Source organism: Oncorhynchus keta, chromosome 9 (assembly GCF_023373465.1).
Source record: "Oncorhynchus keta strain PuntledgeMale-10-30-2019 chromosome 9, Oket_V2, whole genome shotgun sequence".
Taxonomy (NCBI): domain Eukaryota; kingdom Metazoa; phylum Chordata; class Actinopteri; order Salmoniformes; family Salmonidae; genus Oncorhynchus; species Oncorhynchus keta.
In genome coordinates this window covers 16,894,459-16,914,208 of record NC_068429.1, presented here as the reverse complement: position 1 = coordinate 16,914,208, position 19,750 = coordinate 16,894,459, and the positions used below count along the sequence as shown (strand labels likewise).

General features: G+C 40.0%; 1 protein-coding gene across 1 annotated transcript; it reads right to left on the bottom strand.

Annotated features, from left to right (window-relative positions):
- Positions 1–2,031: 2,031 nt before the first annotated feature.
- On the bottom strand, positions 2,032–2,859 carry LOC127931884 (involucrin-like). The gene has a single exon (XM_052526028.1). It carries the CDS (start codon positions 2,857–2,859, stop codon positions 2,032–2,034), a length of 828 nt encoding a protein of 275 aa, XP_052381988.1.
- Positions 2,860–19,750: the final 16,891 nt, after the last annotated feature.

The following is a 19,750-nucleotide window of genomic DNA, read 5'->3' as shown; positions in this document are numbered from 1 at the left end:
ATATCTACCTAGTTTATATATCTACCTACCTTATATATCTACCTACCTTATATATCTACCTACCTTATATATCTACCTAGTTTATATATCTACCTAGTTTATATATCTACCTAGTTTATATATCTACCTACTTTATATATCTACCTAGTTTATATATCTACCTACCTTATATATCTACCTACCTTATATATCTACCTACCTTATATATCTACCTACCTTATATATCTACCTACCTTATATATCTACCTAGTTTATATATCTACCTAGTTTATATATGTACCTAGTTTATATATCTACCTTCCTTATATATCTACCTAGTTTATATATCTACCTACCTTATATATCTACCTAGCTTATATATCTACCTAGTTTATATATCTACCTAGTTTATATATCTACCTAGTTTATATATCTACCTAGTTTATATATCTACCTAGTTTATATATCTACCTACCTTATATATCTACCTAGTTTATATATCTACCTAGTTTATATATCTACCTACCTTATATATCTACCTAGTTTATATATCTACCTAGTTTATATATCTACCTACCTTATATATCTACCTAGTTTATATATCTACCTACCTTATATATCTACCTAGTTTATATATCTACCTACCTACCTTATATATCTACCTACCTTATATATCTACCTAGTTTATATATCTACCTACCTTATATATCTACCTAGTTTATATATCTACCTACCTTATATATCTACCTAGTTTATATATCTACCTACCTACCTTATATATCTACCTACCTTATATATCTACCTACCTTATTTATCTACCTACCTTATTTATCTACCTACCTTATTTATCTACCTACCTTATTTATCTACCTAGTTTATATATCTATCTACCTTATATATCTACCTAGTTTATATATCTACCGACCTTATATATCTACCTAGTTTATATATCTACCTACCTTATATATCTACCTAGTTTATATATCTACCTAGTTTATATATCTACCTACCTTATATATCTACCTAGCTTATATATCTACCTACCTTGTATATCTACCTAGTTTATATATCTACCTAGTTTATATATCTACCTAGCTTATATATCTACCTACCTTATATATCTACCTACCTTATATATCTACCTAGCTTATATATCTACCTACCTTATATATCTACCTACCTTATATATCTACCTACCTTATATATCTACCTATCTTATATATCTACCTACCTTATATATCTACCTACCTTATATATCTACCTACCTTATATATCTACCTAGCCTATATATCTACCGAGGTCTTCAAAGAAACATGTTACAGTGGAAAACAAAATTGATTACTAAATTGACCCTTGCTTGGAGTCACATATGAAATATGTATTATAAGTTCTGACTTTCATCAAAGTTAGAAAAGCTGATCATTTGTTATGTATGAATCCGGATATCTTTCTCAAAGCTCCACAAATGATTTAGCGTTGGCCAGTTGAGTGGTAATTTCCCTGCCGCCAGACAGTGCTAGACCGTTTACTGGCCTGACGCCAGAACACGTCCCTTATATTAGTTAGGATGGTGACATGTAATCCAGTTCTATCACTTGAAACGAGACATGGCATCAAAACATTACAGCATCAAAACGTATATGAATGATCTCACTTTAGATATGGTTTACTTGTAGGTTTTTGTATTCAACGTTCTGGATTGTAATCAACTTATTGGGCTTTTATATTGCTAATTAAAGTATGCTAAAGTATGTTAAATCTTTCTGCAGGTGCCTTCGATTGTGTCTTGATATTTGCTTTTGTCTTATCTGTATCATTAATACTTCGTCTTGTCCTTGTAATCCTTGATGATGCTTCAAGTGACAAAAACTTCCCAAGTTGGGATCAATAAAGTAATACTCTACTCGTTCTACTCTAATGCATGTCAATGTATTTTCTGATCTTTGGTCTGGCTTGTGATGGCTAGGCCTTTGGCTAAAGCTATACAGAAACAATGTATCACATCTATTGCATCCCTAAACTGCATCTTTTATAACATCAGGTGAGAATTATTTAATAATACCACCCTCCGTGCATCTGCCTACCCTCGTCCCCGTGCATCTGCCTACCCTCGTCCCCGTGCATCTGCCTACCCTCATCCCTGTGCATCTGCCTACCCTCGTCCCCGTGCATCTGCCTACCCTCATCCCTGTGCATCTGCCTACCCTCGTCCCCGTGCATCTGCCTACCCTCGTCCCCGTGCATCTGCCTACCCTCGTCCCCGTGCATCTGCCTACCCTCGTCCCCGTGCATCTGCCTACCCTCATCCCTGTGCATCTGCCTACCCTCGTCCCCGTGCATCTGCCTACCCTCGTCCCCGTGCATCTGCCTACTCTCATCCCCTGCATCGTCCCCGTGGATTTGCCTACCCTCGTCCCCGTGCATCTGCCTACCCTCGTCCCCGTGCATCTGCCTACCCTCGTCCCCGTGCATCTGCCTACCCTCGTCCCCGTGCATCTGCCTACCCTCGTCCCCGTGCATCTGCCTACCCTCGTCCCCGTGCATCTGCCTACCCTCGTCCCCGTGCATCTGCCTACTCTCATCCCCGTGCATCTGCCTACCCTCGTCCCCGTGCATCTGCCTACTCTCGTCCCCGTGCATCTGCCTACCCTCGTCCCCGTGCATCTGCCTACCCTCGTCCCCGTGCATCTGCCTACCCTCGTCCCCGTGCATCTGCCTACCCTCGTCCCCGTGCATCTGCCTACCCTCGTCCCCGTGCATCTGCCTACTCTCATCCCCGTGCATCTGCCTACCCTCGTCCCCGTGCATCTGCCTACCCTCGTCCCCGTGCATCTGCCTACCCTCGTCCCCGTGCATCTGCCTACCCTCGTCCCCGTGCATCTGCCTACCCCGTCGTGCATCTGCCTACCCTCCCCGTGCATCTGCCTACCTCATCCCCGTGCATCTGCCTACCCTCGTCCCCGTGCATCTGCCTACTCTCATCCCCGTGCATCTGCCTACCCTCGTCCCCGTGCATCTGCCTACCCTCATCCCCGTGCATCTGCCTACCCTCGTCCCCGTGCATCTGCCTACCCTCGTCCCCGTGCATCTGCCTACCCTCCCCGTGCATCTGCCTACTCTCATCCCCGTGCATCTGCCTACTCTCATCCCCGTGCATCTGCCTACCCTCATCCCTGTGCATCTGCCTAACCTCGTCCCCGTGCATCTGCCTACCCTCAACCCCGTGCATCTGCCTACCCTCGTCCCCGTGGATTTGCCTACCCTCTTCCCTGTGCATCTGCCTACCCTCATCCCCATGCATCTGCCTACCCTCATCCTCGTGCATCAATGGGTAGCCTAGTGGTTAGAGCGTTGGACAAGTAACCGGAAAGTTGCGAGTTCAAAACCCCGAGCTGACAAGGTACAAATCTGTCGTTCTGCCCCTGAACAGGCAGTTAACCCACTGTTCCCAGGCTGTCATTGAAAATAAGAATGTGTTCTTAACCGACTTGCCTGGTTAAATAAAGGTAAAATTAAAATTAAATAACAATGAAACACCCTGTCGAAGCACACGGCTAATAGAGCTATACGTTGCATCCCAAATGGCACCCTATTCCCTCATCCCAAACGGCACCCTATTCCCTCATCCCAAACGGCACCCTATTCCCTCATCCCAAACGGCACCCTATTCCCTCATCCCAAACGGCACCCTATTCCTCATCGCAAACGGCACCCTATTCCCTCATCCCAAACGGCACCCTATTCCTTATGTAGTTCGCTACTTTTGACCAGATGCAGACTAAAAGACCTAACACATTTCTGGCACTACTATACTATCATTTACACTTACAAAGTGCTGAGATTGAGCTTGACGTTTTCAAAAAGTCACTATCAAATCATAGTATTGTTTTATGGCAACTGCTTGGCATCAGACCGTAAGGCACTACAGAGGGTAGTGCGCATGTCCTAGTACATCACTGGGGCCATGTTTCCTGCCTTTCAGGACCTATATACTAGGCGGTGTCAGAGTTAGACTCTAAAAATGGTCAAAGACTCCAGTCACCCGAGTTATAGACTGTTCTCTCTGCCAAAAGGCTCCTTAACAGCTTCTACCCCCAAGCCATAAGACTGCTGAACAACCAATCAAATGGCCACCTGGACTATTTACATTGACACCCCCCCCTCACCTTTGTTTTTACACTGCTTCTACTTGCTGTTTATTATCTATACATAGTCACTTTACAAATGACCTCAACTAACCTGTACCCCCGCACATTGACTCGGTACCGGAACCTCCTGTATATAGGCTCGTTATTGTTATGTACATTTCTTGTTGCTTTTTGATTGATAACATTTTTTTTTTACTGTTGTTGATTTAGTAAGTATTTTATTAACTCTATTTCTTGAACTGCATTATTGGTTAAGGGCTTGTAACTATTTCACGGTAAGGTTTACACCTGTTGTATTCGGCGCATGTGACAAAAAAACATAGCCTTACTGAAGATACTATAAAGGTCATGTATTAGGCTGTGAAATCCTGCGCGCTCCTCGTCCCCTGCCTCAGGTGGAACAGACGTTGACCCGCCACTCGACCCTCAGGCGGGTGGTCGAAAACTGCCCAAAATCGACGAGTGAACTCTGCATAATGGTCCAATGCCGTGTCTCCTTCACTCCATACGGCATTGGCCCACTCCAAGGCTTTGCCTGAGAGGCAGGAGACGAGGGCGGACACGCTCTCACGCCCTGAAGGAGCCGGGTGGACGGTCACCAGGTAGAGTTCCAGCTGGAGTAGGAACCCCTGGCATCCGGCAGCCGTCCCATCATACTCCCTCGGGAGCGTGAGCCGAATCCCGCTGGGACTGGGTGAAGGAGGGGTGAACAGTGGGGTCGGAGGTAGTGGGGCTGGTGGAGGCGCTGGAAATCCTCCTCCTCAGTCCCAACGATCCATCGTCTGCAGCATGCAATCCATGGCGGTGCCCAGACGTTGGAACATGGTGGCGTGCTGCTGGACGCGCTCCTCTACCGCCACAGGGACGGCGTCTGCTCCTGCTGACTCCATTCTAGGTGAGTGATTCTGTAATCGGCCTGTGTGTAGCTGGTGTGGAGGAGTCAGGCGCAGGACAGCAGATATGAGTAATGAGCGTACTTTACTCAAGAAAACAAATATATACAACACAATAAACTAGCCCACAATAACAGACCATTTACATACAAAAAACCATGGGGGAACAGAGGGTTAAATAATGAACAAGTAATTGGGGGATTGAAACCAGGTGGCTAGAAGGCTGGTGACGTCGACTGCCGAACGCTGCCCGAACAAGGAGAGGGACCGACTTCGGCGGAAGTTGTGACACCTCTCTGCTATTATTCTGACATTTCACATTCTTAAAATAAAGTGGTGATCCTAACTGACCTAAGACAGGGAATTTTTAGTAGGATTAAATGTCAGGAATTGTGAAAAATGGAGTTGAAATGTATTTGGCTAAGGTGTATGTAAACTTCCGACTTCAACTGTATATGTCTTTTTAAAATTCTGTGTTTTTTTATGTGAAATATAACAAAACTGTTTGAGTCTTCTGTGATGTATATAAAGTATATTATTGGGACGCAAACTCGACATTTTATACATTTCAACTCTATATCTGACATGGTACACAGGTTCCTCTTTTTTAAGCCCATAACCATGTGTGAGGTGTAAACTTATGTTTCAAAGTAGATTTGTTTAAGACTACCAATAAACACTTTGTGTGACCCTGATTTAGCCCACAGTACAATGTTAAATTCTCGTTAGGATTTTATCTAACATTAACATGAAAACATCCCAAAAACATAACAAAATCTTCTTTAAAAACATGTTTTTAATGAAATATCCTTGGAATGTTCTCCTAACATTCACTAAAATGTTGTGCACAACATCTGTAACAACCACCATAGAGCATTCCACAAAAGTTGTCATTAGGTTTCCACGTAATGTAAAAACACATTGTACCAGCAAACCAAAATTGGTCCTGTGAAAGTTCCCAGAACATTAGTTAGGTTGCGGCAAATATTCTCATTACACAACAACTTTCACAGTTGTGCTGATGATTATACAATGTTTGTATAAAACGCCTGATGTTCCCAGAACACATGTTCCCAGAACACATGTTGTAAGTTCATCAAAGGTTCGCAGAATGTTTCGTTAGATTTTAATGTTTCTTTTAGGGTGCAAAAAACATGTATCTTATATTAGAAGAGCATTCTCAGAACACATTTAGTCTGTCCGTTAAAGTCTCCAGGAATGTTTCATTAGGTTGTGGGAACAGTCTGGTGGGAACATTATGGGGACATCATAAAAGATGTGTTCCCAAAACAGAAACACTGTCCAGCTGTGCCAATGATTCTGCAATAATTCTATTTTATTCCTAGAATGTTTCTTTAGGTTCTGGGAACATTGTGCGAATATGACAATAGGTTCCCAAAACAATTAAACTGTCCAGTTGTGCTGACATTAAGATAATGTTTGTATCAGGGTGCACAATATTTCCTTTGATGTTGCAAGGATGTAGACAGAACAGCCTTACTGAGTTCTTTAAAAGTTCCCAGAACATTTAATGAGGTTGGTAGGTACAGTGTAGAATCATTGTAGAGTCATCCGCAGAACTGGATAGTTTTTGTGTTTTGGGAAAATATATTATGTGATGTTGCCACAATATTTCCATCAGACTGATCCCACGACCTAATGAAATGTTCTGGGAACCTTTAAAGAACAGATCAAATGTGCTCTAGGAACATTCTTGCAATATCTGGTGAATGTTTTAAACAAACATTCTAAAATGATCAGCACGACTGGACCATTTTTGTGTTATGTGAACATACATTTACCACGACCTAACAAATGTTCTGGGAACTTACACAGAACCAACTATGTTGTCTCTAGCGGTTTCCGAAATGGCACTCTATTCCATATACAGTGCACTACTTTTGACCAGAGACAATATATTCCCTCTTTAGTCTACTACTTTTGGCCAGAGCCCATGGGTCCGGTCAAACTTAGTGCACTAAATAGGTGATAGACTACTATTTGGGATGCAGCCTCTGTGTGTACATGTGTCTGCGCAGAAGGTCGGGGTGGCTGAGTAGCCTCGTTGGCAGACCTTGATAAAAAGATATACCCTTCATCGTGACGGCATGCAGTTTGGACTGAGTTCAGGACGATGCTCACCCACCCCCACCCACCCACCCACCCACTCACCCCCACCCACCCTCTCTCTCTCTCTCTCTCTCTCTCTCTCTCTCACCTCTCTCTCTCTCTCTCTCTCTCTCTCTCTCTCTCTCTCTCTCTCTCTCTCTCTCTCTCTCTCTGTCTCTCACGGTCTCTCTCTATGTCCCTCTTTCTCTCCTTCTCTCTTTCACTTTTATATCCCATCTCTCTCTGTCTCTCTACTTCTGTCACTCTTTCTTTCTCTCTCTCTCATCCCCCCCTCTCAGTTTACTGACGTCAACTTGTGTGGGAGTCGTGCTTGTGCATGAAGCAATCTGGAAATGTGGTATGGCCCCAACGAAGTGGTGCATGATCTGTAATGTAATGCGGCTGTCCAGCACGGCCCATGGACACTGTCTTGACCTGACGGACAGAAGACACACACACATATATACACTATGTTTGCTTTGATTGTACAGAGAAAGTGAAACATAAAAAAAACAGAGGGTCCCCCATGGACTGTGTTGTCATGGCCAGAATTCATTTGAGGATCCTGGATGGAGAAAGAGGACAGAGGCCCGCCACACCATGGAGAGATGGTCCATACCGTGGAGAAATGGTCCACACCGTGGAGAAATGGTCCACACCGTGGAGAAATGGTCCATACCGTGGAGAAATGGTCCACACCGTGGAGAGATGGTCCATACCGTGGAGAAATGGTCCACACCGTGGAGAAATGGTCCATACCGTGGAGAGATGGTCCATACCGTGGAGAAATGGTCCACACCGTGGAGAAATGGTCTATGTACTATTAACATAAATCCTTTGAGTTGGCTGTAATTTGCCGGATGCCCCGAAACTGTGCTCAGATGTATTAGTGTGCAAAACTGCAGTATCACAAGATAATCAGCTACTGGAATATTGGTGTTTCTTTAGTTGTAAAGCAGAAGTTTGTGTTGTCTGTTTACTTATTTATGTGGCCGTTCTTCATCTTCAAAAGTGCAATTAATCCGCCTTTTAGAATGTATGTCAATGTTCATATCTTCTTGTTGGGTCTATTCCAGTGGTTTGGTTTCTTTTTAAGCTAGATAGGGTCGCCTATTCCTCCTGTTTCTCGTATTCCTCCTGTTTCTCCTATTCCTTCCCGTTCCTCCTATTCCTTCCTGTTTATCCTATTCCTTCCTGTTTATCCTATTCCTCCTGTTTCTCCTATTCCTTCCTGTTTATCCTATTCCTCCTGTTCCTACTATTCCTCCTGTTCCTCCTATTCCCCCTGTTCCTCCTATTCCTCCTGTTCCTCCTATTCCTTATGTTCCTCCTATTCCTCCTGTTCCTCCTGTTCCTCATGCTCCTCCTGTTCCTCCTGTTACTCCTGTTCCTCCTATTCCTCCTGTTCCTCATGTTCCTCATGTTCTTCCCATTCCTTCTGTTCCTCATGTTCCTCCTATTCCTCCTGTTCCTCATGTTCCTTCTATTCCTCATGTTCCCCCTATTCCTCCTATTCCTCATGTTCCTCCTATTCCTCCTGTTCTTCCTGTTCCTCCTATTCCTCATGTTCCTCCTATTCCTCCTGTTCGTCCTGTTCCTCCTACTTCTCCTGTTCCTCCTATTCTTCATGTTCCTCCTGTTTCGCATGTTCCTCCTATTCCTCCTGTTCCTCCTATTCCTCACGTTCCTCCTATTCCCCCTGTTCCTCCTGTTCCTCTTATTTCACCATCTAGTGCACTACTGTACAGTGATTCAGGTCAAAATGTTTGGACAGTAAACGTTTCTTCAGTTTGTGGCCAAGAATTATAGATCACCTGTCATTTTTAACAAAATGGCATTAATGAACAAGCTTGTATGTTCACACAACCTGATGACACCCTGGTTGTGTCCCTCACACGACAGCTGGATACACACACACACAAACACACACGCACAGGCACACACACACACACACACACACACACACACACACACACACACACACACACACACCACACTGTTTCCCACACACACACACACACACACACACACACTATTCCTTCCTGTTTCCACACACAAAGGCACACACACACGTGCCTCTATGTTTCTTTGTCATAAAGGGTGAAGGGTAGTATCATCTCCCTTTGAGATTTCACTCCTTTGCTTGTTAGTGGAAAGATGGAGACCTACAGTGTATATGTGAAATAAGTGGCAGTAATCTTATGAAGCCTAGGGGTTTTCATTTGTACAGGGATTGAGTTGATGATTATGAAATCCAATAGTAGCCAATTACTGGTAATTAGCCCAGTAGGTGCTTCACACAGATTGAGTTAGGAGAGTTATTTACTGTGTGTATGCGTGTGCGTGTGCGTGTGTGTGTGTGTGTTTATGTGTCTGTGTGTCTGTATGGAGTGGCCTCTTTTGTGCTCGGCAGCCTGTGCTTGAGTGAATCTCCTCAGCGGCCTTGTGTGATCTGGTGATCGATGCATGTCCTCTGGAGGTACCTTTCACACACACTCCCCTGCTCCCTAGACTACATCACGTCTGTCTCCACTGAAGGTTACTCAGACACACACACATGCGCGTACATCAGGATCGTTCACTTGGATCAGTGAAGCCTGTGTCTTCAGTTTAGGGTTACTTGTAAAACTCCCCCTCCCTTAAACAATATAAGGTTATACACTAGCAAACTGTACACAAAAGGGCTACAGGTTCTTCTCAATGTACTCCTCATGACAATCTTTTGGAATCAGTATTTTTAATAGGATCTTTAGGTACTGGTCAGCAGTGACTGGTTCTGTTTCACGGAGGTAATGTACACAGAAATAAAGGTGCTATCTAGAAGATAAAACGGTTTTTCAGCTGTCCTCATAGGAGAACCCTTTGAAGAACCCTTTTTGGTTCCAAAAAGTGTTCTCCTATGGGCACAGCCCAAAAAAACCTTTGAAAACCTTTTTTTATCATGAAACTATCCATACTATAGTATTGTTCCTCGGAGTGAAATCAGATACATTATTCAACTAATATGTTCGACTAATACGTTCAACTAATATGTTTGACTAATATGTTAATATGTTTGTCTAATATGTTTGTCTAATATGTTTGTCTAATATGTTTGACTAATATGTTTGACTAATATGTTTGACTAATATGTAGACCAATATGTTAATATGTTCATCTAATATGTTTGACTAATATGTAGACCAATATGTTAATATGTTCATCTAATATGTTTGACTAATATGTAGACCAATATGTTAATATGTTCATCTAATATGTTTGACTAATATGTAGACCAATATGTTAATATGTTAATCTAATATGTTTGACTAATATGTAGACCAATATGTTAATATGTTAATCTAATATGTTTGACGAATAAGTAGACTAATATGTTAATATGTTTGTCTAATATGTTTGACTAATATGTAGACCAATATGTTAATATGTTTGACTAATATGTAGACTAATATGTTAATGTTAATCTAATATGTTTGACTAATATGTAGACTAATATGTTAATATGTTTGTCTAATATGTTTGTCTAATATGTTTGTCTAATATGTTTGACTAATATGTTTGACTAATATGTAGACCAATATGTTAATATGTTCATCTAATATGTTTGACTAATATGTAGACCAATATGTTAATATGTTCATCTAATATGTTTGACTAATATGTAGACCAATATGTTAATATGTTCATCTAATATGTTTGACTAATATGTAGACCAATATGTTAATATGTTAATCTAATATGTTTGACTAATATGTAGACCAATATGTTAATATGTTAATCTAATATGTTTGACGAATAAGTAGACTAATATGTTAATATGTTAATCTAATATGTTTGACGAATAAGTAGACTAATATGTTAATATGTTTGTCTAATATGTTTGACTAATATGTAGACCAATATGTTAATATGTTTGACTAATATGTAGACTAATATGTTAATGTTAATCTAATATGTTTGACTAATATGTAGACTAATATGTTAATGTTAATCTAATATGTAGACTAATATGTTAATATGTTTGTCTAATATGTTTGACTAATATGTAGACTAATATGTTAATGTTAATCTAATATGTTTGACTAATATGTAGACTAATATGTTAATGTTAATCTAATATGTAGACTAATATGTTAATATGTTTGACTAATATGTAGACTAATATGTTAATATGTTTGTCTAATATGTTTGACTAATATGTAGACTAATATGTTAATATGTTTGACTAATATGTAGACTAATATGTTAATATGTTAATCTAATATGTTTGACTAATATGTAGACTAATATGTTAATATGTTAATCTAATATGTAGACTAATATGTTAATGTTTGACTAATATGTTTGACTAATATGTCAATATGTTAATCTAATATGTTTGACTAATATGTTAATATGTTTAATATGTCAATATGTTAATCTAATATGTAGACTAATATGTTAATATGTTTGTCTAATATGTTTGACTAATATGTCAATATGTTAATCTATATATGTGACTAATATGTTAATATGTTTGTCTAATATGTTTGACTAATATGTCAATATGTTAATCTAATATGTAGACTAATATGTTAATATGTTTGTCTAATATGTTTGACTAATATGTAGACTAATATGTTAATGTTAATCTAATATGTTTGACTAATATGTAGACTAATATGTTAATGTTAATCTAATATGTAGACTAATATGTTAATATGTTTGTCTAATATGTTTGACTAATATGTAGACTAATATGTTAATGTTAATCTAATATGTTTGACTAATATGTAGACTAATATGTTAATGTTAATCTAATATGTAGACTAATATGTTAATATGTTTGACTAATATGTAGACTAATATGTTAATATGTTTGTCTAATATGTTTGACTAATATGTAGACTAATATGTTAATATGTTTGACTAATATGTAGACTAATATGTTAATATGTTAATCTAATATGTTTGACGAATAAGTAGACTAATATGTTAATATGTTAATCTAATATGTAGACTAATATGTTAATATGTTTGTCTAATATGTTTGACTAATATGTCAATATGTTAATCTAATATGTAGACTAATATGTTAATGTTTGTCTAATATGTTTGACTAATATGTCAATATGTTAATCTAATATGTAGACTAATATGTTAATATGTTTGACTAATATGTCAATATGTTAATCTAATATGACTAATATGTTAATATGTTTGTCTAATATGTTTGACTAATATGTCAATATGTTAATCTAATATGTAGACTAATATGTTAATATGTTTGTCTAATATGTTTGACTAATATGTAGACTAATATGTTAATATGTTTGACTAATATGTAAATCAAATCAAATCAAATTTATTTATATAGCCCTTCGTACATCAGCTGATATCTCAAAGTGCTGTACAGAAACCCAGCCTAAAACCCCAAACAGCAAACAATGCAGGTGTAAAAGCACGGTGGCTAGGAAAAACTCCCTAGAAAGGCCAAAACCTAGGAAGAAACCTAGAGAGGAACCGGGCTATGTGGGGTGGCCAGTCCTCTTCTGGCTGTGCCGGGTAGAGATTATAACAGAACATGACCAAGATGTTCAAATGTTTCATAAATGACCAGCATGGTCGAATAATAATAAGGCAGAACAGTTGAAACTGAGCAGCAGCAGTCAGGTGGAATGGGGACAGCAAGGAGCCATCATGTCATGTTAGTCCTGGGGACTGTAATAGGGCTAGGTCCTCCGAGAGAGAGAGAAAGAAAGAAAGAATTAGAGAGAGCATATGTGGGGTGGCCAGTCCTCTTTGGCTGCCGGGTGGAGATTATAACAGAACGTGGCCAAGATGTTCAAATGTTCATAAATGACCCAGCATGGTTGAATAATAGTAAGGCAGAACAGTTGAAACTGGAGCAGGAGCATGGCCAGGTGGACTGGGACAGCAAGGAGTCCTCATGTCAGGTAGTCCTGGGACATTGTCCTAGGGCCCAGGCCAGTTGAAACTGGAGCAGCAGCATGGCCAGGTGGACTGGGGACAGCAAGGAGTCATCATGTCAGGTAGTCCTGGGGCATGGTCCTAGGGCTCAGGTCCTCCGAGAGAGAGAAAGAAAGAGAGAAGGAGAGAATTAGAGAATGTCAATATAGATTACACAGGACATGAATAGGACAGGAGAAGTTAATCCAGATATAACAAACTGATAGCCCCGACACATAAACTACTGCATAAATATGGAGGCTGAGACAGGAGGGGTCATGTTAGATACTGTGGCCCCATATGTCAATAGGGTTAAACAGGAATATATAACCCCACCCACTTTAATATGCACAGCCCCCACACCACTAGAGGGATATCTTCAACCACCAACTCACCATCCTGAGACAATAGTTAATAGCCCACAAAGATTTGACTACATATGTCAAGGGGGTTAACCCAGACAGTTTGACCACAACAGTGAATCAAACCCAGGTGACGCACTAATAGGGAGACTAGAGAGCCCCAGCAAGCCAGTGACTCAGCCCCCGTAACAGGGTGTAGACTAATATGTTAATATGTTTGTCTAATATGTTTGACTAATATGTAGACTAATATGTTAATATGTTTGACTAATATGTAGACCAATATGTTAATATGTTTGACTAATATGTAGACTAATATGTTAATATGTTTGTCTAATATGTTTGACTAATATGTAGACTAATATGTTAATGTTAATCTAATATGTTTGACTAATATGTAGACTAATATGTTAATGTTAATCTAATATGTTTGACTAATATGTTAATGTTAATCTAATATGTTTGACTAATAAGTAGACTAATATGTTAATATGTTTGACTAATATGTAGACTAATATGTTAATCTAATATGTTTGACTAATAATTAGACTAATCGACTAAAATGTTGTGGAGCCCAATTAAGATTCTCTGTCTCATTCACCAACAGTTCCTTATACCAGCTGTCACTTTCTTATGGCCTTAATATTTTCAGTCAGAGTCCTTCATCAAGGGAGAGGTTCAATAGCAAGGAATGAGTTAGTGTTATTCACAGGCCACTGTCTCCCCTTCAGAAAGACAGACGCGCACACACATGCGCACACACATAAAGACAGATGGACACTCTTGACAACAGACATTGAAAGGATAAAAGTTCTTCAGGATCAATAGAAGCTTTTCTTCCCATCGATTGTTGCGTCTGTTCAACCTCGGCCTCGCCCGCCCCATGCCCGTTTCTTTCTGATCCGCTGATGCTCCTCTCCTCCGTCACCCTCCTCCCGTTCAACCTCGGCCTCGCCCGCCCCATGCCCGTTTCTTTCTGATCCGCTGATGCTCCTCTCCTCCGTCACCCTCCTCCCGTTCAACCTCGGCCTCGCCCGCCCCATGCCTGTTTCTTTCTGATCCGCTGATGCTCCTCTCCTCCGTCACCCTCCTCCCGTTCAACCTCGGCCTCGCCCGCCCCATGCCTGTTTCTTTCTGATCCGCTGATGCTCCTCTCCTCCGTCACCCTCCTCCAGTTCAACCTCGGCCTCGCCCGCCCCATGCCTGTTTCTTTCTGATCCGCTGATGCTCCTCTCCTCCGTCACCCTCCTCCCGTTCAACCTCGGCCTCGCCCGCCCCATGCCTGTTTCTTTCTGATCCGCTGATGCTCCTCTCCTCCGTCACCCTCCTCCAGTTCAACCTCGGCCTCGCCCGCCCCATGCCTGTTTCTTTCTGATCCGCTGATGCTCCTCTCCTCCGTCACCCTCCTCCAGTTCAACCTCGGCCTCGCCCGCCCCATGCCTGTTTCTTTCTGATCCGCTGATGCTCCTCTCCTCCGTCACCCTCCTCCCGTTCAACCTCGGCCTCGCCCGCCCCATGCCTGTTTCTTTCTGATCCGCTGATGCTCCTCTCCTCCGTCACCCTCCTCCAGTTCAACCTCGGCCTCGCCCGCCCCATGCCTGTTTCTTTCTGATCCGCTGATGCTCCTCTCCTCCGTCACCCTCCTCCCGTTCAACCTCGGCCTCGCCCGCCCCATGTCCGTTTCTTTCTGATCCGCTGATGCTCCTCTCCTCCGTCACCCTCCTCCCGTTCAACCTCGGCCTCGCCCGCCCCATGCCTGTTTCTTTCCGATCCGCTGATCCTCCTCTCCTCCGTCACCCTCCTCCTGTTCTGTCCATCCATCTATACATAGTTTTCAACAACAAGTATCTTGTATGACCTTCTGTAGTGTTTCTTATTCAGCTAGGTGTATGATTATTTTAACAAGGTTATTATTGTTCGAGGTGATTGTATTTTATATAACCAGATCCTAGCCTGTGTATCACATCTGTTTGTGCTCACCTCCCTTCCCATTCACTTCCCAACCATCTAATACAGATGTGAGCTCTTAATTTGATCATCCCGTTGTTGCAGGAAATGCAAACATGTAATGTATTCAAGGTTTAAAAAGGCTTCTAAAGTTTTAAAATTCCACTTTAAAATGTCAGACTTGATTTGGCCAAACAACAAAATGTATCAAAAGGTCCATTAATTATAATCCACACAATAAATCACATTTCCTTTTGCAGCAGGATTATTTTCCTCCTGTGAGAACTTGTGAAATTAAGATCCTACATCTGTAGGGCGTAATTGTTCCTATTGACACTGATCTTGTTGTCATATGTTCCCCGTACATAAACCATTACACTTGACCCTGTATCTCTAATTAAATTAAGGTTAAAAAAAAGACAAAATAAATCTCGACTGATCATCTCTAATAGCACGGTCTGATTCTCATAGAGATAATGGGTCCCTAACGATGCCCAGCTAATGAGCATTCACTAACGATGCTAACAATGCCCAGCTAATGAGTGTTCACTAACCGGATAACCCAACTTGGACCAAAGCCTTACACATGGTTTAAAATATGTATATTTCCCCTCTTTGATTCTGATCTTCCTTATTAGCAAGAGAAATATAACTGGGATTCCCACGCAATTATTTTCACTGACCCCACCAATGGATGAAGAGTATAAGGAATCACACCTTTATTTGTCTCTCTGCTAGCTGTGTGTGTGTGTGCCTGCGGATTTATGTTTGTGTGTGTGTGTGTGTGTGTGTGTTTGTGTGCCCGTGTACGTGTGTGTCGGAATACTATTTTCCCACAGCATGCTGGGTAAAGGTGATGGGGCCAGGGAGAGGTTGCCACCCCTTCTGTCGGTGAGAGGAGTAGCTCTCACCCCTCTCTCTCCCCCCTTTCTCTCGTCTATCTCCTCTTCGTCCTCTCTGGTACTTAGGGTGGGAATGGAGAGAAGAATGGAGATAAGGAGTGGGTGGAGGTCTGGACCAGGATTAGTCCAGCTCAGTGCAGATCCCTGGACTGCAGCACTAGGGCTAGGCAAGGCCAAGCTGGGCCACTCCTCACCCCCTGGAGCTCAGGACTTCTCTGTTAATGTAAACACGATCAATGTATTTGTTCTCCTCAACCCCACAGAACTATGTGGAGAGGAGAACTCAGGCCAGCCAACACTTCAATTATTTTCCTCTTTCTTTTCCTCTGGCTCTGTCTCTCTCCCTGTACAGAAGAGACTGCATTGTATTCTCCTTCTCTTTCTCATACCTTGTCTTTCCTTCTGTCTTTATGTCTATAGCTTGTTGTATACTCTGTGTCTATATAGCTTGTTGTATACTCTGTGTCTATATAGCTTGTTGTATACTCTGTGTCTATATAGCTTGTTGTATACTCTGTGACTATATAGCTTGTTGTATACTCTGTGTCTATATAGCTTGTTGTATACTCTGTGTCTATATAGCTTGTTGTATACTCTGTGACTATATAGCTTGTTGTATACTCTGTGTCTATATAGCTTGTTGTATACTCTGTGTCTATATAGCTTGTTGTATACTCTGTGACTATATAGCTTGTTGTATACTCTGTGTCTATATATCTTGTTGTATACTCTGTGACTATATAGCTTGTTGTATACTCTGTGTCTATATAGCTTGTTGTATACTCTGTGACTATATAGCTTGTTGTATACTCTGTGTCTATATAGCTTGTTGTATACTCTGTGACTATATAGCTTGTTGTATACTCTGTGTCTATATAGCTTGTTGTATACTCTGTGACTATATAGCTTGTTGTATACTCTGTGTCTATATAGCTTGTTGTATACTCTGTGTCTATATAGCTTGTTGTATACTCTGTGTCTATATAGCTTGTTGTATACTCTGTGACTATATAGCTTGTTGTATACTCTGTGTCTATATAGCTTGTTGTATACTCTGTGTCTATATAGCTTGTTGTATACTCTGTGACTATATAGCTTGTTGTATACTCTGTGTCTATATAGCTTGTTGTATACTCTGTCTATATAGCTTGTTGTATACTCTGTGACTATATAGCTTGTTGTATACTCTGTCTATATAGCTTGTTGTATACTCTGTGTCTATATAGCTTGTTGTATACTCTGTGATCTATATAGCTTGTTGTATACTCTGTGTCTATATAGCTTGTTGTATACTCTGTGTCTATATAGCTTGTTGTATACTCTGTGATCTATATAGCTTGTTGTATACTCTGTCTATATAGCTTGTTGTATACTCTGTGTCTATATAGCTTGTTGTATACTCTGTGATCTATATAGATTGTTGTATACTCTGTGATCTATATAGCTTGTTGTATACTCTGTCTATATAGCTTGTTCTATACTCTGTGTCTATATAGCTTGTTGTATACTCTGTGTCTATATAGCTTGTTGTATACTCTGTCTATATAGCTTGTTGTATACTCTGTGGTCTATATAGCTTGTTGTATACTCTGTGATCTATATAGCTTGTTGTATACTCTGTCTATATAGCTTGTTGTATACTCTGTGTCTATATAGCTTGTTGTATACTCTGTGATCTATATAGATTGTTGTATACTCTGTGATCTATATAGCTTGTTGTATACTCTGTCTATATAGCTTGTTCTATACTCTGTGTCTATATAGCTTGTTGTATACTCTGTGTCTATATAGCTTGTTGTATACTCTGTGTCTATATAGCTTGTTGTATACTCTGTGTGGTCTATATAGCTTGTTGTATACTCTGTGATCTATATAGCTTGTTGTATACTCTGTGATCTATATAGCTTGTTGTATACTCTGTGATCTATATAGCTTGTTGTATACTCTGTGATCTATATAGCTTGTTGTATACTCTGTGTCTATATAGCTTGTTGTATACTCTGTGATGTATATATCTTGTTGTATACTCTGTGTCTATATAGCTTGTTGTATACTCTGTGTCTATATAGCTTGTTATATACTCTGTGTCTATATAGCTTGTTATATACTCTGTGTCTATATAGCTTGTTGTATACTCTGTGTCTATATAGCTTGTTGTATACTCTGTCTATATAGCTTGTTCTATACTCTGTGTCTATATAGCTTGTTGTATACTCTGTGATGTATATAGCTTGTTGTATACTCTGCGATGTATATATCTTGTTGTATACTCTGTGTCTATATAGCTTGTTGTATACTCTGTGTCTATATAGCTTGTTATATACTCTGTGTCTATATAGCTTGTTATATACTCTGTGTCTATATAGCTTGTTGTATACTCTGTGATCTATATAGCTTGTTGTATACTCTGTGATGTATATAGCTTGTTGTATACTCTGTCTATATAGCTTGTTCTATACTCTGTGTCTATATAGCTTGTTGTATACTCTGTGATGTCTATAGCATGTTGTATACTCTGTGTCTATATAGCTTGTTATATACTCTGTGATCTATATAGCTTGTTGTATACTCTGTCTATATAGCTTGTTGTATACTCTGTGTCTATATAGCTTGTTGTATACTATGTGTCTATATAGCTTGTTGTATACTCTGTGATCTATATAGCTTGTTGTATACTCTGTGTCTATATAGCTTGTTGTATACTCTGCGTTGTATATATCTTGTTGTATACTCTGTGTCTATATAGCTTGTTATATACTCTGTGTCTATATAGCTTGTTATATACTCTGTGTCTATATAGCTTGTTGTATACTCTGTGATGTCTATAGCATGTTGTATACTCTGTGTCTATATAGCTTGTTATATACTCTGTGATCTATATAGCTTGTTGTATACTCTGTCTATATAGCTTGTTGTATACTCTGTGTCTATATAGCTTGTTGTATACTATGTGTCTATATAGCTTGTTGTATACTCTGTGATCTATATAGCTTGTTGTATACTCTGTGTCTATATAGCTTGTTGTATACTCTGCGTTGTATATATCTTGTTGTATACTCTGTGTCTATATAGCTTGTTATATACTCTGTGTCTATATAGCTTGTTATATACTCTGTGTCTATATAGCTTGTTGTATACTCTGTGATGTATATAGCTTGTTGTATACTCTGTGATGTCTATAGCATGTTGTATACTCTGTGTCTATATAGCTTGTTGTATACTCTGTGTCTATATAGCTTGTTGTATTCTCTGTGAACTCTATAGCTTGTTGTATACTCTGTGATCTATATAGCTTGTTGTATACTCTGTGTCTATATAGCTTGTTGTATACTCTGCGTTGTATATATCTTGTTGTATACTCTGTGTCTATATAGCTTGTTATATACTCTGTGTCTATATAGCTTGTTATATACTCTGTGTCTATATAGCTTGTTGTATACTCTGTGATGTATATAGCTTGT

Excerpts from the sequence above, each read along its gene's own strand:
- LOC127931884 (XM_052526028.1), bottom strand. The coding sequence starts at position 2,859 with ATGCACGGGGACGAGGGTAGGCAGATGCACGGGGACGAGGGTAGGCAG.